Genomic DNA, 27,757 nt, shown 5'->3' with positions numbered 1-27,757 from the left:
AACCCGGCACATAATGCAGAGTCTCGCAAGTAATTCTCCCTGAGCAGCGGACAGTCCCCGCTTTTTGTACCTTACCAGGTGCATACTACTTCAAGCAATTTTACATCTCACAATGTTAAGATACATGAAACAATTACTACAACAGACAAAGACATGATACAAAACAATTATCACATCAAAAAACATAAAGAGAGCAGGAAATAGTATTGATCGTTCGCAAACTGACTGCTAATGACAGGAGGCAATTGCAAGTTGCTGAATTGACAGAATGTAATTTCAAGTTGCCGGAGTGTCTGGCGTGAACAAATGCTCCTCACTTAACCTTATTTGAGACAAATTCCACATACCCCTGTGCAGGAAGATAACGATTTGCATATTTTAACTCTAATTTTATTCAGACTGGAAGCTTAAGACAGGGTCTGCATACCTATGTGTAGGCAGGTAAAGGGCATTAATTCATAGAAATATAGAAATCAATGGGATGTTATCCCAATAACATCTCACTATGACCATTTCCTCATTGTTCTGTTGCTTAACTGACTCTTAATTCTCTATGTCCCGGTCATAGGTCGAGTCCAATTGACACCTGACTTATTGTTCTGTGGACTGTGTTTCCAACTACTCATGTCCTACTGTTCCTCATGAAGAATATCTAACCAGTGCTGGAAGTTGTCTGCTGTGAGGTTTCATCCTATTCACACCCGTTGTGTTGTACAATTCTCACTACTTCTACATTATCCATTTCTCTTCGATGTTGTTGATGCATTGTGCTGTCATATTGCTGATCCTCCAGTACTCCCCTTTTGCTCATTACGAAGTGCTGGTTGGAGATTTTCTTTAACCCATGCTGGCCTGTGCTTTATCATCATCCGGCACTCACATCTTGTTTATGCCGCTGGGTCTTTTGCCTGTTCTCAGTTGCTTTGTTTATTCAGGAGTTTATAAATTGGTATTAGGGTATATTTCACTGCGGCCTTCAATTGCTGTCTGAACTTGGACTGAGTCGCCACATAAATAAAAGAATTTGTGCAGCAACTTAAATTTCTCAGCATATAAGCAACTTGTTCAAGCACACCGAAAGGGTCAACTATGTAACCATCAAAATCGAAAAAATATAGGATGTAAACCAACCACAGGAGGATAAAGTTGCCTGATATGGTGAAAAGTAATACCATAGACTTCCTCCTGCTCTGCACCTCTTGGTCATTGTGATGTTTATGCATTTTCTGTTGCTTCAGTCCCTTGCGGACATGATTGGCCATCAAAATGTATCTGACTATTAGAGTATTGCACAACAGAATTAAAATGAATGGCAATAGTGGTGTTAAAACCTTCTCAAACACTCTAAATGCAGCCCACCTTGGATCTCTAAAGTAGCTTTGTGTATTAGAACAGCGCCATTCCACATTGTCAGTTATCCATCGAGGTTTATATCTAAAGTAGATAGGAATGCTTTTCAAACACAAGAGAACTGTAATTGTTGCTAGAACCACAGTCACAGTTTTTTCAGTACAATATTTAGATTTCAGCTTCTGGCAGGAAATGGCAACAAATCGATCAAAAGTGAAAGAGACAGTAAACCAGACAGAACAATCTATGGAAATACGGATAACGACATAGAGAGGGCGACATACAGCAGTGAGTTTCAGGACATTTAGTTGGAAAGTATAATTGTTTATTCGGCGGAGTATGACCTCAGTTACAATGACCAGGAGATCCGATAAGGCCATGGCTACCAGGTAACGAGTGATGCACTTTGAGAGCCCACACTTGCCCCGGCAGAGAATGAGAACTACGATTATGTTAGCTGTAAAGAGAGAAAAAGAAAAACACAGTGTGAGATGTCTGTATATTTTCCAGGACAAACAAACATCATTTCTGAGCCAGGAAGCTGAATATTTTTGTCCTGAAATCATTACTTGAGACCATCTCACAACAACACATGTAGCTACCACTGTGTTGGCTGTGATACTGATTGTTCCATGATCTGCGCAGGGTTAACATGCTGCCACAGAGTCATCGAGCTCTTCAGCATGATCCAAGTCATCAGTACCAACCATATAGCCTAAATTCACTGAGTCCAATTTGCCATCATTTGGGCCACATCCCTCTACACTCTTTCTATTCATAACCTTATCCAAATGGCTTCTAAATGTTGTAACTGTAGCAGCCTTCACTACTTCAGCTGGATGCTCATTCCATACATCAGCTAGCCTCTGTGTCAAAACTTTGCCCCTTAGGTCCGTTTTAAATACTTCATGTGTCTCACCTTAAACCCATGCCTTCTAGTTATGGACTCCCCCAACCCGGGGAAAAGCCCTTGGCTATTCAACCTATCCATACCCTCATGATCATATGAACCTCTATAATGACACCCCTCAAACTCTAACCTGACATGGAAAATAGCCCCAGACTATCTTTCCTTTCAATGTAATAGAGCCCTCTAACACTGGCAACATTCTTCGAAATATTTTCTGAACCCTTTCAAGTTTCACATCATTCCTCCTGTCACAGGGAGACAAGAACTGAACACAATATTCCAAAAGTGCCTGAGAGACTCTCCTGTACAATCACAACATTATGTCCCAACTCCTACACTCAGTTCACAGGCCAAGAATGGAAAGCGTACCAAACACGTGGTTCACGAACCAACCTGCATCCTCACTTTCAGAGAACCATGGGCCTGCCCTCCAAGCCCTCTTTTTGTGAAAAAAAAGTTTCAAACGTTATGTGAACAAGAATTGACCCTGCCTATCTCCAATTTTACAACCCCGGGGTGTACAGAATCAGTCGAACCACCAAAGAAAGCACGTCCACCGGCTAAATATATTAGTTAGGAACCGCGAAAACAGCAGTTTCCCGATCTGAATCCGTTTTCTTACTGCTGCTGGATATACACATAACTCAAACTTGTCTCATTTTGAGAAGAAGGACATGGTCATCGTGGAAAACCCTCTTCTTGAGTCGTGCAGGTTCCTTTCCACGCACCCACCCTGTGCTATCAGAGACTCCCTCTCTCTCCGGTCTTTGTCCCATTTCCTATTCATGTTATAAATTAGATACACTTAAACTGCAGTTTCCACTACTGGGACATCCAGTCCTTGACTCTTCCTGAATAACAGCAGCAGCTCAGAGCACCATTTCCAGCAAACTATCCACAGCTGCTCCAAAAACTTTCAAACAAGAGAATGAGCCAAACTGCTCTGGGAACCACGTTAGATGTCTATTACAGGGACCTTATCCTGATGCTGAACACATGATCATCTTGGAGTGAATAACAGAGGCATTCGGTAGACGTTTTAAAAACAAATTTTGAAGCTGTGTGCCAAACATGCTGTCAGCCCCTTTCCGATATGAAGCATCACATGGCTCACCCAGGGAAGTGAATGATACCCGAACGAATTCCATTCCATTATTTCTGAGATTCATAACACCAGCACTCGATAATCTCAGGTGATGAAGCCCAGGCACTGGAAAATATTGAGTGTCTAAAACTCACTATGAAAACGGATCAGCCAACTAGTTGCTGAAATATTCGTCAGGATCGCCACATCATTTGAAATGTTCAATTATATTATATTTTGAACCCAACTCAAATAACCAGCCAAGGTACAATAAACCGAGGCCGGATAGCAGCCCAACATGAGGAACGTTGCAATATAGTGCTGATTTGCTCAGTACCCACCTCGCGACAAGATGCCAAGCATGGAAAAAAATTCCAAGTCATGCTGCGTGTGACTGGAAGTAGTGCTTGCAAAAGTTCATATCTCTGTATCTACATTGCTATAAGGACAAGGCGAGTGACAGGAGTTTCAGATGTAAAACCTAGTATGAAGGAAAGAACAGAGGGGAGTCTGTTTAGGTACGCACAAGTGGCACGCGTTCCATGCAGCAGTGTTTTAAAAGCAGATGTGTTGATCTGGTGAATGGTATTCTGAAGGAGAAGGAGATAGGAGTTGAAAAGATCTGAACACAGATTCAGAAATCAGCTCAAGGTCAAAGGGATCAACACAGTTATGATCAGTCTGTTTCAAACCCGATATTACGCATCAATGGGATGGAGTTTGAGTAAGGGAACAGGGACTGTGACCGGAACACTCGGCATTTACCTCAATGTTCACAATATTTAAACAACATTGACAGTAATGTCCTGAATGATGCTTTCCAGCTGAGGTGAGCATCTAAACAGAGTCACACATTGTTCGCTATCAGAAACAAAAAAGGGGAGAGTGAATGAACAAGTTTTCTAATGCAGTGTACAGTGAATGACGGGATGCAGAGTTTCATCAGAAACAGTAACATGCATAAAGTAGGCTGAGTAAATGATATGAACAGTAATGCAGGTAAACTTGTTTTACGAAAATAATAAAAGAGCAATCAGTCTTACCAGGAACACCAATGATTGCCAGGATGGGGTAATAAAAAAATTCAATCATGGAAACGATATATTGGATTTGTATTGGTAATGGAAACATATAATAAAAAGTAGAAAGAGACAACATATCCCAGTAATAATCCCTGTCCATTGTTGTAACATTCCAGTCAATCACCATCAGGTTCCGGTCCATTCTTGGAAAATTACAGCCAATTGTTGTCAGATTCTGCCCTCCCAATCGGTCGATCTGGAGTTCCTGATCGCTGCTCGTGCTGGAAGTGATGTTCCTGCTGATTCTACTGGATCACACATTGAAAATGCCTGCTTCTAATAGAAGTGAGGAACCCTCCAGGGTCACAGTTTGAATCTATGGAGACTGACATCAATTAAAGACATCAAACAGACAACTTTCGTTCACCCTGTTCAGTCTAACACACTTTGTATCACAATAAATTACAAAATGTATGTATTGCGGATGGGATTTATGAGGGTTGCTGAGGTAAGGAATCGTGCAAATAGCTCAGAAATTAAACATAATCATTCAATCTTCTTTGTGGGAACAGTGCCACATAAGAAAGGCATATGATCCTGAGGGGTCTTGATGGGCAGAATGTTGAACGGGTGTTCATACTTCTGAGAGGTGTCTTGGAGATCATGATATCAGGGAGAACAGTTCAAAAACTAGGTGTATTCAACTCAGGAAAGTGATGAGAAGAAATGTATTCCGTCAGAGCGTGATGAGAATTACAGCCTGAGTTCCAGGGAAATTCTATGATGATGAGACTCTGAAGGTTTCTGGGGAAGACAGAAGAGTGAGGTTGAGGCAACAAACAGATCAGCTGTAATTCATTTATTGGTGGAGCAAGCTTCAGCGGTCAAATGACATATTTGACATTGAGCAGCAGTTGCGGGTGACATCTGGAAGACACACTGCAGAAGTTCAACACGGTTCCGACAACAGTACCTTCCTCAACCATGCCCCCACCAACATGTTCCCATTCAAACCACTCACTATCTATCTTTGGGTATTGTTTTCACATTCACTGATGGGGCATGGGCTTTGCTAGTTTGCCAATATGTATGCACGTTGTTCATTGTCCCCTGAGATGATGGTGGTGAGTGGCCTCCCTGAACCACTGCAGTCTACTTGTTGGAGGTGGACCCACAAATAGCAAGTTAATTCCAGTGTCTTCACCCAGTGAAAGCAAAGTAATTGTGATATAATTCCAAGCTAGAACAGTGAGTGCCTTCGTGAAGAATATGCAGAAGTTGATGTCCCCGTGTAGCCTCTGCTTTTCTCCTTTTAGACAAATGCAGTCGTGTGTTTGGAAGGTGCTGTGTAAGGATATTTGGTGAACTTCTGCAGTGCATGTTGCAGATAGTATCCACTGCTGCTATTGAGAGGCTGTTATGGATGGAATGGTTGCTTCTGGACTTGGTGCCAATCAAGCATGCAGCTTTCTCTTGGATGGCATCTTTTTGAGTGATGTTGGAGATGAACCCTTCCAGGGAAATGGAGAGTATTCCATCACAATTCTGACGTTTGCCTTCTGGATGGAGCATAGACTGAGGGGAATCAGAGTCTGAGCTACGCGTCGGATCACACATGATCTCACTGGCTCACTTGTTCACACAATGTCTGGTCTCACTGGCTCCTTCCTTCCAGCGATCACACCGTCTGATGTGCTTCTGTCCTCAGCAAAATTGCATATTAACAGTCTGATGATGAACAGGAAAGCTGTTTCGCACCCTCACTGAAGACTACTGATCATCAATCTTCTCTATTTCCTTTCAGTGTTCAGCCCTTCCAGGTCATCCATACGCAGAACATTTATATGGTGCTGCCTCACACCCATGCCTCACCTCTGAGCTTACACAGTGTTCGTTTCAGAGCAAGTCAGTGTGAGAGCCTACAGTGGCTTTCAGAGCAGGGCTTGACTCTCTACTTCTTCACAGTTGGTCAGAGCATCTGTGAATCATCTGCTACTCGGCAAAATTAAGGTAGGTATCACACAGCCTGTGTCATCTGGACTTGTCTGCAGTTGTATGAAGTTTGGTGAGTATGACCGCCAAAGATCATACACATTCACAGTGATCTCTCTCGCAGCACATTTTAACAACGACTGTTTTATACTGAATAATGTTTGTACTTTAATGACTGGGTGCGCCCAGTTGGGGAAATCATGTGTTGAACAATGCAGAACATTTGTCTTAAGTTCAAATCATCGGCTCAAAATTATGTCCTAGAAATGTTGATGTGAACACGAACATTCTGAGAACAGTGAAATTGAGTGATCTGTTTATCATATGATGTAGGAGAAGAATTCAGCAACTGAGGCTATCGAATCTGCTCAGCTATTCGACTCCAGCCAGTGACTCGCTTCTGGAATGCGCTGCCCAGGCTGGCCTGGGTTCAGATTGCCTTCAGCTCTGGGATCTGGCCCAGAACTTGATACTGGGACTCATCTCCTGGACCAGCCTGGGGTCAGACAGCCTTTCTCTACAGGCTCCAGCCATCAACCAAGTTCTGGGACTCGGAATGTTAGGGATACAAGATTTTGCATGACCACTCAAAATTTTCATTCATACTGAAGAATAATGAAGGAGAGAAGCTGGCAGAGTAAGTTTGTGTATCAAGGAATATTTTCCTGCTGATGCTTTCTGCCCCAATTATTGCAAACTATTACTGTGAACCTCTTTGACAACTTTAGAAACAGATAACATATGCAGTTTAAGATGCCCCAATTACAACTCACTCATCACATAAATACATGCAACTCAGCCATCATATATGTGATTGCTCAGCATTACATGTAAATGAAGCCACTGTGCCGACATGTATGATATGCTGTTAATCCAGATGAGAGCAAAAAAAAGCTTTTTATATAAAAACAAAACATGAGGAACTAATTTAGAGAAGGATAATGGCATCATTATGCATGTTTATAATAATCGTTTTACACTCCTCCGCAGACATTAACATTCCTTCACTGTTGGCACTCTATTTTTTTTTTCCTTTCATAAGTGTTATGACTGCTCATGGTTCTTAGTTATCAGAAATTGGATACTGCTGGCTATTCCTTGGTATTAAATGGTCGAAAAATATTGTTAACTGAAGTGGTCAGAATTGTGGCCATCGTAATATGATTAATAGATTTCTCACAACAAGGTCTTATTAATTTGTGGCGTAATGAGAGCCACTATTAGCACTGAAGCAGTCCTGGTTAGAGAAGAATTGACAGAACCCCTTTGTGTCAGTTAAATTAATCTTTTTCTGTGTAATGTGGGATGAAATGAAAAATATGCTTGACTCACAGAAACTCTTGTGATTGCAATCACATATACGCGTGCACATGTCTGCACACAATAATATTTTTATTTATTTGACATTGATGGATTTGATTGGATACTTGTAGAATCGTCCTCTGAGATTGAAATTATCTTGATGGGAGAACTCCCTTGAAAAACCTTCACTGGGGCCTCTTCTACCAGCTAATCCAAATTGTATTATTTTTTGATGTTCAAAGAAAATTCCTTCTCTCACATTAATTATGATCCTTCAGGTAATTGTCACTAATTATTACATCCATCCATTCTGATACACTGAAGGCCTAAATGATACGGACCAAAAGCCTGAGAAGGAGAGAGAAGCTCCCACCGTGCTAACAGGGAGGATTGAATAGTAGATGCAAAGGTCAGTGGTGCAGTAATGTGGTTGAGGAAGATTCATGAGGAAACTCCAAGGATGGGCAATAAGGAAACCTGGAGAAGGTCATGAGGTCATGCGATGAACTGAGGTTTTCTTCCATTGACCAGGCAGTCACGTGATTGCCTTGATTGGATGTGTGCTCAATCAATTCAAAATATGATTTGTTGTGATATTGAAAGATGGGTAAAAAAATGTAGTGTATAAATATTGATGCCTGAAGTTGATCAGTGAAGGAGATTCTTTGGCCAAACAAGCTTCTTTTCACCAGAGTAAATTTAATAAACTCTTTAACACTGTAAATGTGGTCTGAGTATTGACTGATTAATTTCATCGTCCCACCTCAACAACACTTTCATATCATTTAATTTCATTCTGATAGTTCAAAGCACTGACAGTCAGGCAGGTTGTAATCATCCGTACAGTTTGTGAAGGACTGAAGCATTAGAGCAAACGAGAGAATAGGGGTGACTGAGTTATAGACCCGACACAAGTCTATGGTTCTACTCTTTACTGTTTCGGGTATCTTCGTCCTCCTACCATTAGAAAACGTAGATTTGTTTTAGCTACGAATTTTCATGATCAGATCGTAATAATGACAATTTTTGTAGGCAATTCAAAAAATCTGGCCAATGTTGCAGAACTTATATCACTGTACAAGCACAATTATTTGGTGGTCTGATTCAATCAAAGTTCAGAGGCAAGTTGAAGATTGTGATGTCATACCCAGTGACTTCATTCTCGGCGTTAATTTTCACACACACTCCCACACTACCTAAATCGCTGTGGGTGTGCAGTCGACAGATAAAGCTCCTTATCGCGTTGGTTGGGAAACAAAATATAAATGATGTTGTAATAGTTTCTACTTTTCAGATTCTTTGGCTGTCTTCCTCTTTCTCCCTTCTCAATATGGCCAAAATCGCTTCTCCTAAAAAAAAACACATCTCTTCTTGCATCTATCCAATCAGTCTTTTGACCTCTAACGTCCTCAAATCTGACTCACTAAATCATGCTATTTTTGATTTAAGAAAATATGTATGACATTGCATAGCAGCAGAGAAGGACTTTTCATCAGAAATATTAAGCATCATAGCAGTGGGCTTTAAATGAATTATGATTGAAAATATGACACTATGAGAAAGCTTGATACAGTAAATAAATCCCAAGAAGCTGTGGATGCTGTAAATCAGAAAAAGAAACAAAGTTTGCTGGAAAACCTCAGCAGGTCTGACAGTATGTGTGGAGAGAAATCAGAGTTAACGTTTTGGGTCCATTGACTATTCCTCAGAGTTCACCCTGATTTCTGTCCATAGTCACTGCCAGACATGCCGACCTTTTCCAGAAAATTCTGTTTTTTTAGATGGTAGATATTCAAGATAGGACTTTCAACGAGGAAGACACTTCCGAACTGGCCAATCGTTCTAACAATGAAGCCTGTATAACTGACAGAGCAGTGAGGGAGTTTATTCTTTCTCATGGCTGTCGATTATTTGTATGTAAGTTGCCAGAATTCCACAACAGGGCTGTTTTTTTTTCGGGGGAGTATTATTGGGATCGGTCAGGGAACAGGCCATGATCAGGTTATCAAATGCCTTTTTATGGCAACACAGTGGCTCAGTGGTTAGCACTGCAGCCTTCCAGCTCCAGGGACCCAGGTTCGATTCCAGCCTCGGGCAACTGTCTGCGTGAAGTTTACACATTCTCCCCGTGTCTGCGTGGGTTTCCTCTGGATGGTCCAGTTTCCTCTCACAGTCCAGAGATGTGCACGCTAGGTGTATTGGCCATGCTAAATTGTCCACAGTGTTCAGGAGTGTGTGATTGTCGAGGAACGGGACTGGATGGGAAGCTTCAAGTGTGGACTTGTTGGGCCAAATGGCCTGTTTCCACACTGTAGGGAATCTAATCTAATCCAATAGCAGCTCAGCTTTGAACAGCCTTGGGACTCCTCTGGCCCCTATATCCATTATTGTGAACATTTCAATCGTGAAAACGGTGTGATCAAATTCCACGGAAGGAAAACAACAACAACAAAGAAGAAGAACAATACATTACAGGAACTGGCCCTTTGGCCCTCTAACCCTGGACCAACACATTTTTCCCATCCATACAAAAACGGCCTTCACTGGCAGAATCCGTACCCCATTCCTTGGAATGCTGCTGTTGTGCCTGCTTCCAGCACCTCCTCTCGCAACACAGTCAGTAACCTTTTGGTGAAAAACCTGCCCGAAACATTTGTTTTATACTCCCTCCCCCCGCCATTCCCCCTCATACATTGACCCTGCAATTGACTACTCCACTCTGTGAAAAAAAAACCTCACACTTTCCACTTTATCCAAGCCACTCACAATCTTATAAACTTCTATTAGTTCGCTCCCTAACTCCTGCATTCCAGTGAAAACAAACTGAATCTAGCCAAGCTTTCTTCACAGCTAAAATCCCCCATATCAGGCTATATCTTGCAAAACCTCTTCTGGATCCTCTCCAAAGCATCCACATCCTTCTGGGCATGCGGCGACCAGAGCGGGAAGCAATATTCAAAGTGTTGCCTCACTAAAGATTGATACAGCTGCAGCATAACTTGTCTATCCTTGTAATCAATGTTCCTTCCAATGCAGGCAAGCATTCCATGAGCTTTTCTCACTACCTTATCAACCCGTACTGCCAACTTCAGTGATGTATGAGGTTGTAAAACCAGGCACCACTGCACATTAATATTCTTGAGGATTCTGCCATATACTGTACAATTCCCATCTGCACTTGACCTTCCAAAGTGCATCAACTCACATTTGTCCGGATTCAAATTCATCTGCCATTTTGTGCCTATGTGCTGACTCAGATACAAGCCATCCAAGCGAACCGCATAAATATGATTTTCTTTAAAGCAATAGATAAAATCATTCAGCTGAACAATGCAAAAGCATCTGTCACCAACAGAAGGTAAACTTTAGGCCTCATTCTTTCTGTCCACTGACTTTATTTGTGGATTAGTGCTACTCCTTTCTGAGAGTTTACTACAGGCGTGGAGCTGCTACCACTTTCTAAGTCTTTCATATATAACCTGTTGGTGTAAACTTATTTGCGTACTTTTTTTCTCAATCTGAAATCAGTACCAATTTCCTTGTGCAATAAAGCTTTTGTTCTCCATTCTATTTGTACATTTTCATGCGGGAATATTACTGAGGTGAGTATTAAGTTTTCATAAGAATTGCGAATCAGACATTGATAACAAACTCTAATTAGATCCTAAATATAAACATGTGTGAAATATTCACAATGCCTCACATATGGGCACCGTGCTGGAACTGTGAACGGCTGTATGATATTTGCAAGCCCCAGCAAAGGGAGGTAAACGTGACATCGTCTGTGTACGGTTGAGTGATTTTCACACAAACACATTCACACAGTCCATCAGAGGGGGTTTAGGAAATGTGACAAGATCTGCGTGTGTGTGCAACTGTTGACACTGCTGAGATGAATATCCTCGAAATGAATATTTTTCAAGAGTATTCACTCTAGAAAATGACAATGTTGTCGAGGAGAATACTGAGATACAGGCTACTAGACTCGGTGGGATTGAGGTTCACAAGGAAGAGGTATTAGAAATCATTCAGAGGGTGAAGATAGATAAGTCCCCTGGGCCGGATGGGATTTATCCTCGGATCCTCAGGGAAGCCACGGAGGAGACTGCTGAGCCTTTGGCATTGATCTTTAACTCATCATTGTCTACAGGAATAGTGCCAGATGGCTGGAGGATAGCAAATGTGGTTCCCCTGTTCAAGAAGGGGAGTAGAGACAACCCTGGTAATTATAGACCAGTGAACTTTACCTCAGTTGTTGGTAAAGTGTTGGAAAAGGATTTAAGAGATAGGATTTATAATCATCTAGAAAAGAATAAATTGATTAGGGATAGTCAGCACGGTTTTGTGAAGGGAAGGTTGTGCCTCACAAACTTTATTGAGTTCTTTGAGAAGGTGACCAAACAGGTATATGAGAGTAAAGCGCTTGATGTGGTGTATATGGATTTCAGCAAGGCGTTCAATAAGGTTCCCCACAATAGGCCATTGTACAAAATGTGGAGGAATGGGATTGTGGGAGACATAGCAGTTTGGATCGGAAATTGGCTTGCTGAAAGAAGACAGAGGGTGGTAGTTGATGGGAAATGTTCACCCTGGAGACCAGTTACTAGTGGTGTACCGCAAGGGTCGGTGATGGGGACACCGCTGTTTGTCATTTTTATAAATGACCTGGATGAGGGCGCAGAAGGACGGGTTATTAAATTTACAGACGACACTAAGGTCGTTGGAGTTGTGGAGAGTGACGAAGGATGCTGTAGGTTGTAGAGAGACATAGATAAGCTGCAGAGCTGGGCTGAGAGGTGGCAAATGGAGTTTAATGCAGACAAGTGTGAGGTGATGCACTTTGGTAGGACTAACCATAAGTCAAAGTACAGGGCTAATGGTAAGATTCTTAGTAGTGTAGATGAGCAGAGAGATCGCGGTGTCCGTGTACACAGATCCTTGAAAGTTGCCACCAAGGTTGACAGGGCTGTTAAGAAGGCAGACACTGTTTTAGCTTTTCTTAATAGAGGGATCGAGTTCTGGAACAAAGAAGTTATGGTGGAGCTGTACAAATCTCTGATGCGGTGTCACTTGGAGTATTGTGTAGCGTTCTGGTCACCGCATTAGAAGAAGAATGTTGAAGCTTTGGAAAGGGTGCAGAGGAGATTTACTAGGATGTTGCCTGGTATGGGGGGAAGGTCTTACAAGGAAAGGCTGAGGCTCTTGAGGCTGTTTTCATTGGAGAGAAGAAGGTTGAGAGGTGACTTAATTGAAACATATAAAATAATCAGAGGGTTAGATAGGGTGGATAGGGAAAGCCTTTTTCCTCGGATGGTGGCGGTGAGCATGAGACGGCAAAGCTTTAAGTTGAGGGGTGAAAGATATAGGACAGATGTCAGAGGTAGTTTCTTTACTCAGAGAGTAGTAAGGGAATGGAATGCTTTGCCTGCGACGGTAGTAGATTCGCCAATTTTAGGTACATTGAAGTCGTCATTGGTTAATTATATGGACGTACATGGAATAGTGTAGGTTAGATGGGCTTCAGATCAGTATGACAGGTCGGCAGAACATCGAGGGCCGAAGGCCCTGTACTGTGCTGTTATGTTCTATGTTCTATGTTCTATGAGAGTTTAAACATACTTAAAACGATTTATTTCATAAGATCCTGATCAGCATTCAGAAACAAACTGTTGATGGAAACGTAAATCAATCATGTGATGTTCTTTCACCTGCTGTAAGTATTTAAGTACATTTGTTTAATAACCTGATCTAAAATCATGTAATACACTTCAGTTCACTTGTAAAGTAGATTTATGATCGTTTGTCGAGTCATTTTATGGTTACTGCCTCATAGGCTTAGGTTCAATTATTTAGCAAACAATATTCAATTGGATGATTGATTTGTGTTCATTTTCACAAATCCCAAAGTCTTTAAAGTCAAATTTCAGACCCTCCTCATTGCCTTGGCCTCCCAATGTCACATTTCACCGCCCATTTCCATCTTTGTCAGTCCTCCACACACCCGCAGCCCTGCCCGACCACCCACCAACGTCCTGCTCTGCGGCAGTCATGTTTGAGCGACTTCACCTGCATTATTTCTTGTTTTCTTTTCGTTTTTTTTTCAAATTTTGAAATCTCAAATCAACAATAAAATGATTTGGCACTTCCATGTCATCAGATGAGAGAGAGTTTGAGCAGTGCAGAGGTTGACATTAAACCAGAAGGAAAAAAGTTACTGACAGCGAAGAAGGCCTATGAGTTTCCCCCACTTTCCCATTGGTGACGGCAGGAGGTGACAGAAATACAGGCGTTTCACAGCCCTGAGAGTAAGGAGTGAAAGAAGTGCATGCATGATACCCACCATGCTGTTTTGCAAATTTATTTTGCCTGAGCATGGTCTCACAAGGATTTTGGCAAATTTATTTTCAACGAGACAATTCACTTACGATTGTCTCTTCTGTCAAAATAAGCAGAAAGCAGTCCGGTTGAAGAAACCTGGTGCAGCAAAAAAGGCGGAACAATTCAAACCTGATGAAATTTCATCATAACAGAAGGAAGCTGCAAATACAATGTAGTTTAAACCGAATGTGTCGGAATACGTCTCTTGGATAAAGATCAAGGTCAGTGAGGGTGAGTGCAGGAGTTAGACGCTGTCTTGAAGCAAAATCCAAAGACAGTTTACAAGCTCATTAAAAACAGAACACATGTTCACAGCTTTCTACTCAGCACGGTGCTTCTGACTGAAATTTTCGAGGGCGTGAACATGCGAGTAGATGAGGACAGTAGAACCGATGCAGGTTATGTAGATTTCAGCGCAACCATTGGGGTGAAAGAAGGATCAAGAAGGATCAAGACAAGTGCGTACTAAATGAATGCCAGAGCACTAAACAGCTGAGAGGAGCAAAGAGAACTTCGGGTGCTGGTCCAAAGATCATTTATTTCGGACAAAATGTTGACAAGATGTATCAGAGGACAAACAAAACATCTAACTTTTTTACTGTGGCACAGAGTATACCAGCACGGAGCGTACTCTGGAGCTGTACAATGTTTTAGAAGAACTGGATAGACTTGGATGGAGCTGGCTGAACACAGCAGGCCAAGCAGGATCTCGTGCTCCTCAGATGCTGTTTGGTCTGCTGTGTTCATCTAGCTCCACACTTTGTTATGTCGGATTCTCCAGCATCTGCAGTTCCTATTATCTCTGCATAGACTTGTGTTGGCTTATGTAGAGCAGATACAGCTGAGTGGTAGAGGTAGAGTTTCAGTGAGGTGTGTGAAGAAGGCAAGGAAGGGTCAAGGGACAACAGAGGAGATAACTTTAAGGTGAAGAGAAGGGGCTTTATGGGGCGGGTAGTGGATTATTCTGTTTCTCAACCACAGGCCTGAGAATGTAGTTCCATGGAGGGCAGTCGAAGCAGGAAACCTCACAAACGTTGAACCGAATGTGAATGAGTCCGACCAACATCAGAACAGACAAAAACATGGACAACGGTTTTGAAAATGCAATTACCGGCAACTGGACAGTGCAGATCCAATTTGCAACTTCTTTGCTGTCAGTGTCTGTGTCTCTCAGAGAAATGTTAAAAGATCCTGTGGTCAGGGAAACGCCTTCCGTTATTTTCCCCTCCAACACTAAGTTTTCTTTTGTTTCGTGTCTGTGCCCATGTATGTACAAAGACCGAGTTAATAAGATTGTTTTGAGCTCAAAGTCGCAGTGTTATGTGCGATGATTCATAACTGTTTTCCCCCCTTACACTGTCTGTATTTGCAAGCAATCGACATTCGTGTTAAATACAGAAACCCAACCTCATCCTTACATTTCACTAACCGAGGTCAGAATGGCATTTGGATTGTGGAAATTTGTGTACTTTCTACATTCGCTTTGTTTGCCGACAATACGAGGGAGAGTTGACTTGCATCCCAACAGCTCAGTGAGACATAACAACAGGGACTGGCTCACGAATGCCCCTGAGGGAAGAGGATACGCCGCCTGTGCCTGGTATGGTTTGTGTATGTTTGTGGACAAGCATCAATCTGATTGGATCTTAATTGCCACCTGGTAATTAGGGATGGGCAATGAATGTTGGCCTTGCCATTGACATCCGCTTCCTGTGAACGATGACCAAAAGACAATCAGTTCCCACCATATCATTTGAGAACCTGATACACGAGTCACAACTGCATCAATCTATGTGTCGTTTGCGACTGACCCCGAAATGTAATTTCACTCAAGTCCTGTATATGCGTCACAAACAGCAGAAGTAAGAAACGAGATCTGTTGAAGTGTCTTTGCAGTAGATGTGTAGCTAAGATACAAATCAACGAATCCGGGGATTTAGTGGGCAGTGGTAGCTTCTGTTGATACTACAAGTACTACTGTTTATCGAGTTCAGATCCATTCGACAGGTTTCAAGGTTGAGACAGAGAATTCAAAGGAGCGAAGGGAAATGCCAGTGGTGAAACAGGGAAGTGGAATGATCGTGGTTATGAAAACAGTGTAAATTAAACGTCAATTAAACATGTAATGATGAAGTAAATGCTCAAAAGTTATCATCAACATGGCAGGAATTATTTGGTGAACTTGGACCAAACAACATTGGACTCACTTCTGCGAAATACAGGCAGGACATCTCGGAAAACAACAGGCTCCTGGAAACAGGGCACTTGAAACGCAAACAGCCTTTGGTCAGGGAATGAGTTTAAGAGCTCGGATGTCATGTTGCTGTTTTGGTGAGGCCGTACTGAGTACTGTGTTTGATTCTGATCGTCAGGTTAGGAGAAGGAGGCAGAAGATTCGGAGACGGTGCAGAAGAGGTTTCCCTGAATGTTGCCTGGATTAGATGCGGAACAACACCACATTTACAGACAACTCCAGAGAGCTGTACACACCAACAGCATACACATACGTGGATTAGGATCAGGAACAGGAAACTGAAACAACATTCCTGTCCAAAGTAGGATCCTTGGAGAAAAGGGCAATAATTCTGAAAAAAAATTCAGCAATTCCAAATGTGCCGATCACATTTGTGTTTTAGATCAGCTGGTATGGCCTGGGGTTTGTAGCGGAGGCAGAAAGAGTTAATTCCAATAAAATTTAAATGAAAATCTGGAGTGCAGCTTGATATCAGAAGGGAGAATGTCACTCGTGTTGCTTGTGTATGCCATGGAGGAATGAACAAGTTGATGAAGACTGAGAATATAAAGAAGGAGGATAGAAACCTGTCGAATGGATCTGAACTCGATAAACAGTAGTACTTGTATTCAGACCTAATACTTGAGCACAATCGACATCCTCATTTGAAAAAGTGAAATAAAGCATCTGGTTTGAATGTACTTAATTGAATCATATTCAAAATCATAATAAGAGAAACCACGTGTCCTTCTTGCAATTGTAACATGAGAAAATGAGTATTGGATAGCTATTGTCATCCGCTTTTTGAAACAACATTGAGAACAAGTTGAAAAGTACAGATCACAGAACAAAATAAGAGTGTCAGGAAAACTCACGTGAAGAAAACAGACAATAGAATAAAACCAATCTCGAAACAGGTGACATAATACTGGATAGTCAGCGAGTCTTTCCAAAGCAAGATCATACGATAACAATTCCTTGGCTATGATAACATGGTGTGAAGCTGGACGAACACAGCGGGCCAAGCAGAATCAGAGGAACAGGAAAGCTTGATGTTTCGGGTTGGGACCCTTCTTCAGAAATTGGCAGGACACTTTGTTTTCCTGAAGGCCTTTGGTGAATTAACACATAACAGAACCCTATGTATTTGGACGGGAAGTGCTTTTAGGGGACAAGCAGCACAATAGACCGGCAGTGGCATATTAAAATAAACACAATGCAGGGTGCAGGCTTTAAACAGATCTGCTAAGACTGATGAAAGTTGTGAAGTGCAAAAAAATCACATGATTGTTCTCAACAGACACTATCCTGAGAAAATAATAAACTAAGATGAAGCAACCTCGATTTTCGATTTTGGTGCATTTTCCATACTCGTGATAGACTGAACAATACATATTTATTTTAACTCAACCCATTCCAGAACTGAAAGAAGTGAATTTCTTATTGTATTGTGAACATATGGAAATCTTTGTTCACTGTTGTTCGAAGCAGGTACAATATGAACCTTCTGTATTTGCCCCTCTCTCCTTAGTGTCTCAACGAAATGACACAACATCCTGTGGTAACAGTGTTAGGTTCATTTTTTGAGACCCTCACGGACTTGCTGCAATAACAAGACACTGACCTGTTTAGAGAAAAGCAAATCCTTTATTACAAAGCAAGTCCAAGCTGTGGGGAATCACTGTACTCAACCCGGCATAGAGTGCAGAAATACCAAAGTGTGGAGCTGGATGAACACAGCAGGCCAAGCAGCATCTTAGGAGCACAAAGCTGACATTTCGGCCCGAGACACTTCATCAGAAGAGGCGGATGGGGGGACGGATCTGAAATAAATAAGGAGAGTTGGTCAGGCGGAACGAAGATGGATAGAGGAGAAGATAGGTGTAGAGAAGAGTACAGGTGGGGAGTTAGGCAGGGCATATGTCTGTCCAGGGAGGACGGACAGTTCAAGTGGGCGGGAAGAGGTTGGTCGGTAGGAAATGGAGGTGTGGCTTGAGGCGGGAGGAGGGGACGGGTCCGGGAAGAACAGGTGAGGGAGGTGGGGACGAGCTAGGCTGGTTTTGGGATGCAGTGGGGGAGGGAAGATTTTAAAGCTTGTGAAATCCACAGTGATACCATTGGGCTGCAGGGTTCCCGATTGGAATATGAGTTGCTGTTCCTGCAACCTTCGGGTGGCATCATTATGGCACTGCAGGAAGCCCAGGATAGACATGTCATCGAAGGAATGGGAGGGGAGTTAAAATGGTTCACGACTGGGAGGTGCAGTCCGAGCGTAGGTGAGTCTTGTAAGCGATTCTCCCCGAGCAGTGCACAGCCCCAGCTTTTTATACTGTATCAAGTGCATAATACATAAAGCAATTATACATCTGACAATAGCGTGTTACATGAAATAATCACTACATCGGACAATGACATAATACACAAACAACTATTACATTGAAAGCATAAAGACAGCAGGGTAAAGCATCGATCATGCTAATGACAGGAGGCGATTCCAAGTTGCTGAAGGGACAGAATGTAATTACAAGCCGCCAAAGTTTCTGGCTTGAACAAAAGTCAGTGCCCTGGCCCCTTCAGCAGAAGCACAAGTTACATTATTTACAGGACCTCAGAAATCGCACACCATTACAAGCGCTGCCCAACGAATCTTATTTGAGAGTGTTTCCACATACCCCTGTGCAGGAAGATAATGATTTACAATGTTTACACCTAATTCTAGTCAGGCAGGAAGTTTTAAGGCAGTGTCTGCATACATCTGTGTCAGCAGATAAAGAGCATTAATTTATAGAAAATGTAGAAATCAGTGGGATGTTATCCAAAGAACATCTCAACAGCAGAGATTGATTCAGGTTTCAGAAGCAAATACATTGCAAAGTCTTAAATATCAGGTGTAAGGTTTTCATCATTTGCAGAAATGATTGACTGGCATGAGGCCAATTTTAATCCTCACTGAGACAAAAACTAATATTCAAAACTGTGGCCCTCAGGCTTGCAGGACTGTAAAGGTAGGCGTAGATAATGAAGACACCCAATATCCACAGAGTAAAAAAAAGACTTGAAAAATTATTTGATTTCTACAAGAGTACTGTCAGCTTCACTAATTTTCATAATTTATTAATATCTGTTTCTGTTCCATATTGTGATCACCAGAACAAGTTGAAAATGCACCAGTTTATTTGCAAAACTAGCATTTGGCTCTGTACGAGAACAGTGATGATCTGTTTCTGTTCAAAAGGCAGCAAACAAATGTGGATACATTTATTTTTACAGAGCTATTACAGCATATTTGTATCCAGCAAACTTTTTTGTTAAATCTATTACAGCATTGAAGACAATATCAGTTCCATGAAACAGAGAGATCACTCACTTAAGAAAATAGCATTCATAAGTAGAACAATTGAAATTTTCAGTTTAAGAAGGACCTGTTTTCAATCACCACTTGTGTGTTGCTCAGAAAAGAAATTAAATGTGGAAGATATTCAGCTTTGTCTCATCAGGATAATCACAGTTTGTACCAATACGCGTGGGAACCAAAAGCCATACTGCGTGGAAGGTGAGTTACAATTTGTTGGGAAAATGTGGCTGATTAGTAGAAAGTGCTATTGTTGTTGATGATTGATAGTTGACAGATAATTTTCTTGAGAAAAAGAAATTCGAGATGTATTGTTTGCGACTATTCACAACTTCTCCCTGAAAAAAAAATGAATGACCAAAAGGATGTCAAATGTTTTGAGGCATTCACACGGGACTGTCTGCATGCTATTTCTGCCTACAAAGAATCGTATTGTGTATTCATCTATTTCTTTCGAGGATACACAGTGCTTCACGTACAAACACAACTCATCATCAATGTTCTCATACAGAGCAAATGTTACTTTCCCAAATAAATTGTTACAATTAGTACAAACAAATTGGTACAATGGCAACTTGTTCTGATGATCACAATATGGAAGTCAGTTAAAACAAATATTTGAGAAAACTTTATTATTTCAGCTGGTTATCTATATCCAACACTGATAGATAATTCAAGTATCAGATAGTGGCTTATGTTAGCTCAACTACATAGTAACCAATACTCAGTCTGATTTCCCTCCTCTTGCTTTGAATTACTTTGCATCAGGGAATTTGGCTGAGCAGTGATCGACTGAATAATTTCACGATACATGCAATATTTTCATAATTCATGAACTTGAGACATTTAATCTCGGTTGAGGAAAACCAGGAAATGAAAAGTACACGTGAACCAATAAACTCTTATCATTATTCAAGTGTTCGAGTAAATGTGACCACTACATCAGAATGAAGCATCACAGAGTCAAATCAGCAAATTGTTTCTATAAAGGTTAACACAAAGTTAAGGAGAAACTGAGTTTTTTTATGTTGAGTTGGAACATGCATTTTTATTGTTATTTGTCCCTGATAGCTGTCTACAATTTCCGTGCATTCGACTCAGAAATAAAATGCCCCTGATGCATTTCATTTATACTCAATGTGGATGCCGAGGGAATATTACAGTTACAGCATTTGTTTCATTTTGCTGTATTTCTTAAAAATGAAACAAACACATTGCAGCAGCTAAGAAATTCACTGGTGTGATAAATTATATTCAACAGTGAGACTGAGATGCTCAGTCACAAATGCAATAATTATTCGGAGAGACATCGAGTATTACAACATATACAACATATTCTGGCATAGATTCCATCAGGACCCAGGCACTTGTCTACACTCATACTTTTTAATACACACAAAAACATCTTCCTTTGTAAGAGTAACTTGGCTTAGAAATTTGACCCTCCACACCTTGAGATCATCCTCCACCAACTTTGTCTCTTTTCTGAATACCAACACAAAGTATATGCTTAGGATCTCACCTAACTTTTCCGGCTACACACATAGGTTCCCTCCTTAGTCCTTCTATGGGCCAACCATTTCCCCCCTACCCCGTTGCTTTTTATATCGGTATACAAGGGCATCAGATTCTCCTTAATCCTGTATGCTGATGACTTTTCATGATCCATTTCAGACCTTCTAATTCCTGGTTTAATTGTTTTTTTCTGATTTTCCTCATATACTTCAAGGGCTTCGTCAGTATCCATCCTCCCGGACCTTATGCATGCTTCCATTTACTTTTTGACCAAAGTCATAAGATCTCTGGTCACCCAAGGTTCACGTTACTTGCTGTACCAATCCTTCATTCTCACAGGAACATGGCGCTCCTGAGCTTTTATCACTTGCCATTTGAAATACTCCCATGTATCCGATATGGGTTCCCATCAAACAGCTGCAACCAGTCCAAATTCTCCAGTTCCTGCCTAATATTGGTGTAGTTCACTTATCCCCAGTTTAACAACTTCACCTGCGGTCTGCTGTTATCCCTACCCATGAGTATCCTCAAACTCTCACAGCATTATAGGGTAGTTCCTGATGTTGATGTCGTCCATGTATATTACTGAATTCAGGCCATTTGAGAGCACATATTGATGGGGTAGCATATAAGGTGAGACCAGGAAAGGTTGGCCGTTCCCTTCCCTGAAGGGAATTAGTGAGTCAGAGAGTTTTTTTTAAACATGGTTTCATGCTTGTCATGAGATTTTTATTGAACTCCAAGTTCCACCACCTGCCATGGTGCGATTCGAATCCAGGTTGTTGGAACATTACCCAAGGCTCAGGATTAATACTCCAGTCACAATTCCATAAAGTAGTGGAATGAAACTTATTCGAAGGAAACAAATACTAATAGTGATATTGTGCTGGGAAAATGAATGAGATTAAAGTTCAATGAATTCCCTGAGCCTGATTATCTGTGTTGAAAGTCTTCCCTGAGGTGGCCGTAAAAGTAATGGATGCATTGGTGGTTGTCTTTCAAGTTCTATAGATTGTGGAACAGAAGAGGGGAGTTAATGTAACCCCAACGTTTAAAGTCAAAGGAGGCACAGAGAAAACAGGCAATTAAAGACAGACTGCCTTGACACTGGGTGAGGGGAAAATGCGAGAGCCCATTCTAAAATGATGAACAACAGAGCACTTGGGAAACGGTAACAGCGTTAGCATGGAGTTACAGAAGAGAAATAATGCTGGACAAATCCAATGGAAGTTTGGTTAGAAGAGATTAGAATACAAAATGAAAGTACATGTGATTGAGATAATGTTCTAACTTGGACAGAGAACTAGTTGGCAAACAGGAAGCGGAATGGGAATAAATGAACCTTTTTTTCTGAGTAGCAGCCAGTGACTGTTGATGTTCCACGGTGATCAGTGCTACGGACCCAGCTAATTGCAATATATGTATTGATAAAGAGCAGGAAGTGGCATGGGGAGAGAATGGGATCAGGGGACTGAGGTGGATTATCTGCCATGATGATATTGAATAATGAAGCTGGGCTTGAAGGACATACTCCGGCATCTATTCACTATGATTTATGTGCAGGACCAACCAATGCTGTTTGGGATGGTGTTCCAGCATTTGGACACTGCAACACCAAAGGAATGGCGACATAGGTCAAAAAGCTTTCTGAAAACTCCTCAGATGCACCAAGAACTGCAGAGTCTCTCAAGCAATTTCTGTTTTTTTTCAATTGGTACACACAGCTGCAACTGTCTACTGATAGTGTAGAAGGTGAATGTTTAACATTGGACCATAGGAACAGGATGAGGCCATTCAGCCTCTCGAGCCCACTCTTGCTTATTCTAGCTCATGGTTAATCAACTCCCGTGATGTCATATTCCCTAGCTAGCCCTCTATCAATGATGTAATGACGAAAAGGAAATCTCATCAGTCTCCATCTTGGAGTAAATTAATGATCAAGTTTCCATCGCCGTCTAGCATAGAGATTTCATTGGGGCCACCGTTGGAGTGAAGATGTTCCTGTTCTTCCTGATCTGAATGATTGTCTTTAATTCTGAGGCTGTGCTCCCTTACTTGAAGTCCAACAACCAGGCAAAACATACTTTCTACATCAACTGTGTCTGTCCTTTCAAGAATGTTCCAAGTTTCTGAGAACGTTGGCCATTCCGAAATCTTCTTGATGTGCACAGATTAAAATCAGCTAAATATTGAAACATTTCTTGATCATTATCTGCTTTCAAGTGTTTACCAATCAGAGATTTAATTGGAGATAAATTAACTGAAGCTCTGAACAAAATCTCCAACAATTACTCAACAGTAAATACTAAACCATGAAATGTTACTGAGGAATTTGCTATAACTGTACAGCTGACATGGAAAATCACTTTCTCTCTGTTCCAGTTGAAGGTGTCGAACAGAAATACAAAGACACACTCTGGATACAAGCAGAAAAACTGAATGTGAAAACTATCCAAATAAAGGTAAAGATTCTCCAGCTGGGTGATTGATGCACTCACTTCAGGCTCATCTCAATTGTACGAGGTCAGGCAGTTGTACAACATGTATTGCTGGTAAGAGGCTGAGACCATGAATAGTGGGGAGAGAAACATCTCCAGGGTGACCTGGAAAACATACAACCTGTTCAATTGTTTTTGGCGGAGAAATTTCATATCTGGGAGAGCGGTAGCAGTGATTGGTGTCCCAGGGATTTTAAAAACATCAATAGTACGAAGATTGTTTATGACTGAGAAACTGGCAAAATATACCCACAGTTTGTTTTCAGTTTTAAAATCAGGGATTTGAGCGCTATGAACTATAAAATAAACCTGACGAGTCTGATAGTTGGCCATGATCCTTATTATGGGAATATTCTGGGAGGGCACTGGAAGAATCCAGAGAGGTTGCTGTTTACATTTGACAGTATGATGAGTTTAAGGAGAATATAGAATTTGCCGAGTCGGAGAAATACAGAACCTGAGTTTGTGTGAACAGATCCCGAATGCTGGTGTGAAGTGTGTGTTCTTGTTTATGGTTTATTACAGCACAAGCTGTTCCCAGGATGTTCAGTGCCAGTGACTACCCGCTCCACTGCAATACATTTATTGGAAAAGGCTGAGATCCTGGGCTTTCTACGTGACACATGGAATGAATATTTCAACATGTTTTTGGAAGTTCAGATGGTGGCAGCAGCCATTTACAAACACGTGGAAGAGAACAAGACCGTCCACACCACGAGCGATATTCCTCTGTCCTGCTGGGCCCTTGGTCTGTCTCTGCATCCCTTTTTCACACAATCTGACAGGGAGTTCGCAAGGCCATCACCCAACTCTATTCCCACTATATTTAAACATTCTGAGACACCATGGCCGAGAGATTGAAAACCCCCACAATACGTCACTGAAACTTGGTGAGATGGCCTTCACAGCAGTCATTGAGGCGAAGATTGTGTCTAGTGATGGAAATCGAGTACGATCTGCAACATTCCCAGTTCCTGTCTGGATTTATGATGAACATTTTCGAGAAAGATGATTCTTTCCACAGTGTGGTTTACACCTTCCCACATCTCACCATTCAAGAGTTTGTAGCTTCTCTTGATGTATTCCCGTCTCCATATCCTGTGAATACCCAGAGCCTCAGTGAGGAATACAGTTGATTTGTGATAATTCTGCATTTTATTGCTGGTCTCTCCTTCTCACGAACAGCCTGGAGATTTTTATGGTTGCTCCAACCTGTTGAGAGGTTCACTGCGTGAAGGAGAAGGTTTGAAAGTCAGATTGGAAACACAGCAAGTCAAAACTGATGAAAGGAACCTTCTGATTATGTAGCACATTTTGTCTGAGATTCAGAAAAAAAGCATTGGCTCAGATTGTATCAGAGATAATGGGAACTGCAGATGCTGGAGATTCCAAGATAATAAAATGTGAGGCTGGATGAACACAGCAGGCCAAGCAGCATCTCAGGAGCACAAAAGCTGACGTTTCGGGCCTAGACCCTTCATCAGAGAGCTCTCTGATGAAGGGTCTAGGCCCGAAACGTCAGCTTTTGTGCTCCTGAGATGCTGCTTGGCCTGCTGTGTTCATCCAGCCTCACATTTTATTATCTTGGCTCAGATTGTACTTGGTTCTGCAGAAATCCTTACGTTTTGTGGGTTGGACCTAAAACCAGTTGAGTGTGTAGTCCTGTCACATCTCATATCCTATGTGATGAAATAAGGGAACATGATTTGGAATCCTGCAGTATTGAGATTGAAAGCTTTCCGCAACTGATACCTGCAGTTCACAAATGTCTGGTGTTGAGGTAATTCTTTACTTTCTCTAACTGGGAAGCAAATTGTCGAACGATCACAAAAAGAAACAAATGATTCACAATTTAGAGAAATTAAACTTTTACTTCTCTCTGAACTAATGCTGTGAGATTTAAGAATTTCGAACAGGCCAGAATATTGAGAAATTGAGTTTACAGCTACTACAGTAAAACACAAGCGGTGGGACAGCAGCCTTCGACTGAAATGCCTGAACTGAACAGCCTGCAGTAGGGACATGTTCCACAAACATGACGAGGCTTGTCAGTGTCTGCACAGAGATTAATTCTGATTGTCAGCATGAGACCGGGTGGAGGGACATTTAAAGGCTTTAAAGATGGTGATTTATTTAACAAACACATTTGCTCAGTGATCCAAATGCATGGAGAGTGGGACCTGTCAAAAACCATCATCAATTAAAGAAACTTTGAATATTAATTTGCTGTTTATTTTTCAGCATTTCCTGGCACATCCAAGAAGGAGCAAAGACAAGATCCTAGTTTGATTGAATTTGTTTCTCATCCTCTGAATGTTTCAGTTTCGACCGTGGGACAATTAACTGGGAGGTTCGGGAGTAATGCTCCTGTTTCTGGGTCTCAGGAAACCAGACTGTAAAATACAAAAAAAAATCAGTTAGTACTACAGTCCTAGTTTATATCTATAAAGGTGCATATTGAATGGTATATGTCAGTCTCAGTATCAATGATATGGAATTAACCCTGACTCTTCTTATTTCTCTCTCTCTGACCCCAGTCAGTGGGGTACTGGTCTCACAGCTTCTTGAGGTGAGGATCTCCCCTCTGCCATCAGTGTAAACCAGTCCCTCATTTTTTCTCAACCTACGATCAAACCCTTTCACACATCAATAAGTCCGCACTCTCTACCCACTCATAAAGAACTGCAGGAATCTGAAGCAAATCTGATGAGTGTGTCTAAAAGGCTTAGGTAACCAGAAGCATTTTAATGTTTTTGGCAGAACTATTGATTAAAGTTTTTTTTTAAATTGTTTTTGAAGTAATAAGATCACTGCCACTATTCCCACAATGCTGCTCAATCTGTTTATTTCTTTATTCATCTTCAATGATTTTAGTTAGGTCACCTAAACAAATGAAATCACTGCAGGCTACCAGGCCTGGACTGAACATGACAGTCTAAACATTTCAATTCATAAACACCACTCCTATCATTATAGGGACATTCCTATAGTCACTGTCACTTCCTTTAAATGGCTGCAGTCCAGGTTGAAATCTCACAGACTGTTTCCATGTCAAGCTCAGTGAGAGTGTGAGCGACGATTATGTTCAGTGCCTGTGAAGTATCCTACCATTCCCCATTGGGTATCGGAAAGTTACAGCTACTATTCAATCAGACACACTGATATAAACATCTCGGGGCAATTTGAGTTGAAAGTTACAATGACTTGACCAACAATATGTACAGCTGAGAAATGAGCAGAAACTAAGCTGACCATTTTGGTCTAAAACTGGTGTTTCAGATGCTTAAAATAGAAATGGAAAGGTTTCTGTGAGGCTGCTCATCTATAATGGCCGTTTCTCAGGAGACGAGCAAGTTGTGGAATAGATATACATTCAGACATCCTGATCATCATGTGTTCTCGCAGACAGCATCTGCTGTATCCACTTGAGCAGACGGATCGTACCATTGAGCAGCAACTTATCAGTGAAAGCAAATTGATAGCCTGAAGATAAAAAGCAAGGCCCATTGATTGACTGATTGATCCATTTGTGTCAGCCTGGATGGTGAGTGACTTTGAGGAGAAATTACAGCAAATGGACGATGCTGCCTCTCATTCATTGTCGTATTTACCCACCTATTAATTGTGTGCATTCCCAAAATGCGAGACAACGCTGTCATTTTTTTGTTATTATCCATTGGTATTGTCGACGTTGAAGACATAATGTTAATGTTAATGAATAAATTAAATATTACCAGGAGATGAGTTGCTCCCTCACTTGTCCTTTAAAGTATTTGACATGAAATTGTTGATAAATTTGAACATTTCTCGATCAAATGAGGAGATGAATAGTTCTCTCTCAAAGTTATACATTTGAGGAAGGTTTCAAGAGGATGTTGGTGGTAACACCTATTGGAGTTGAGGTCAAAGATGTTTTGTGGGTCTATCTCGAGCAAATGGACTGCAGTGTCACAGAGCGATAGAGGTGTACAGCTTGGAAACAGATCCTTCAGCCCAAATCACCCATGCTGACCAGATACCCTAAATTAAACTAGCCCCATTTGCCTGCATTTGTTCCATATCCCTCCAAACCGTTCCTATCCACATATCCAAACAGATGACTTTTTAATGTTATAATTATA

General features: G+C 41.4%; 1 protein-coding gene and 1 pseudogene across 1 annotated transcript; one reads left to right on the top strand and one right to left on the bottom strand.

The window, feature by feature from the left end:
- Window positions 1-914: 914 nt before the first annotated feature.
- LOC132206889 (probable G-protein coupled receptor 139) lies at window positions 915-4,657 on the bottom strand. Its single transcript, XM_059641995.1, has 2 exons — window positions 4,388-4,657; window positions 915-1,807 (listed from the first exon to the last, which is right to left on the bottom strand). The coding sequence occupies exons 1-2, from the start codon at window positions 4,566-4,568 to the stop codon at window positions 915-917; spliced, it is 1,074 nt and encodes a 357-aa protein (XP_059497978.1). The 5' UTR covers window positions 4,569-4,657.
- Window positions 4,658-4,850: 193 nt separating this feature from the next.
- Window positions 4,851-24,772, top strand: LOC132206888 (uncharacterized; annotated as a pseudogene).
- The last annotated feature ends 2,985 nt before the right edge of the window (window positions 24,773-27,757 follow it).

This window comes from Stegostoma tigrinum, chromosome 44 (genome assembly GCF_030684315.1).
Source record: "Stegostoma tigrinum isolate sSteTig4 chromosome 44, sSteTig4.hap1, whole genome shotgun sequence".
Taxonomy (NCBI): Eukaryota; Metazoa; Chordata; class Chondrichthyes; order Orectolobiformes; family Stegostomatidae; genus Stegostoma; species Stegostoma tigrinum.
This window is presented reverse-complemented; position numbering and strand designations above follow the sequence as displayed.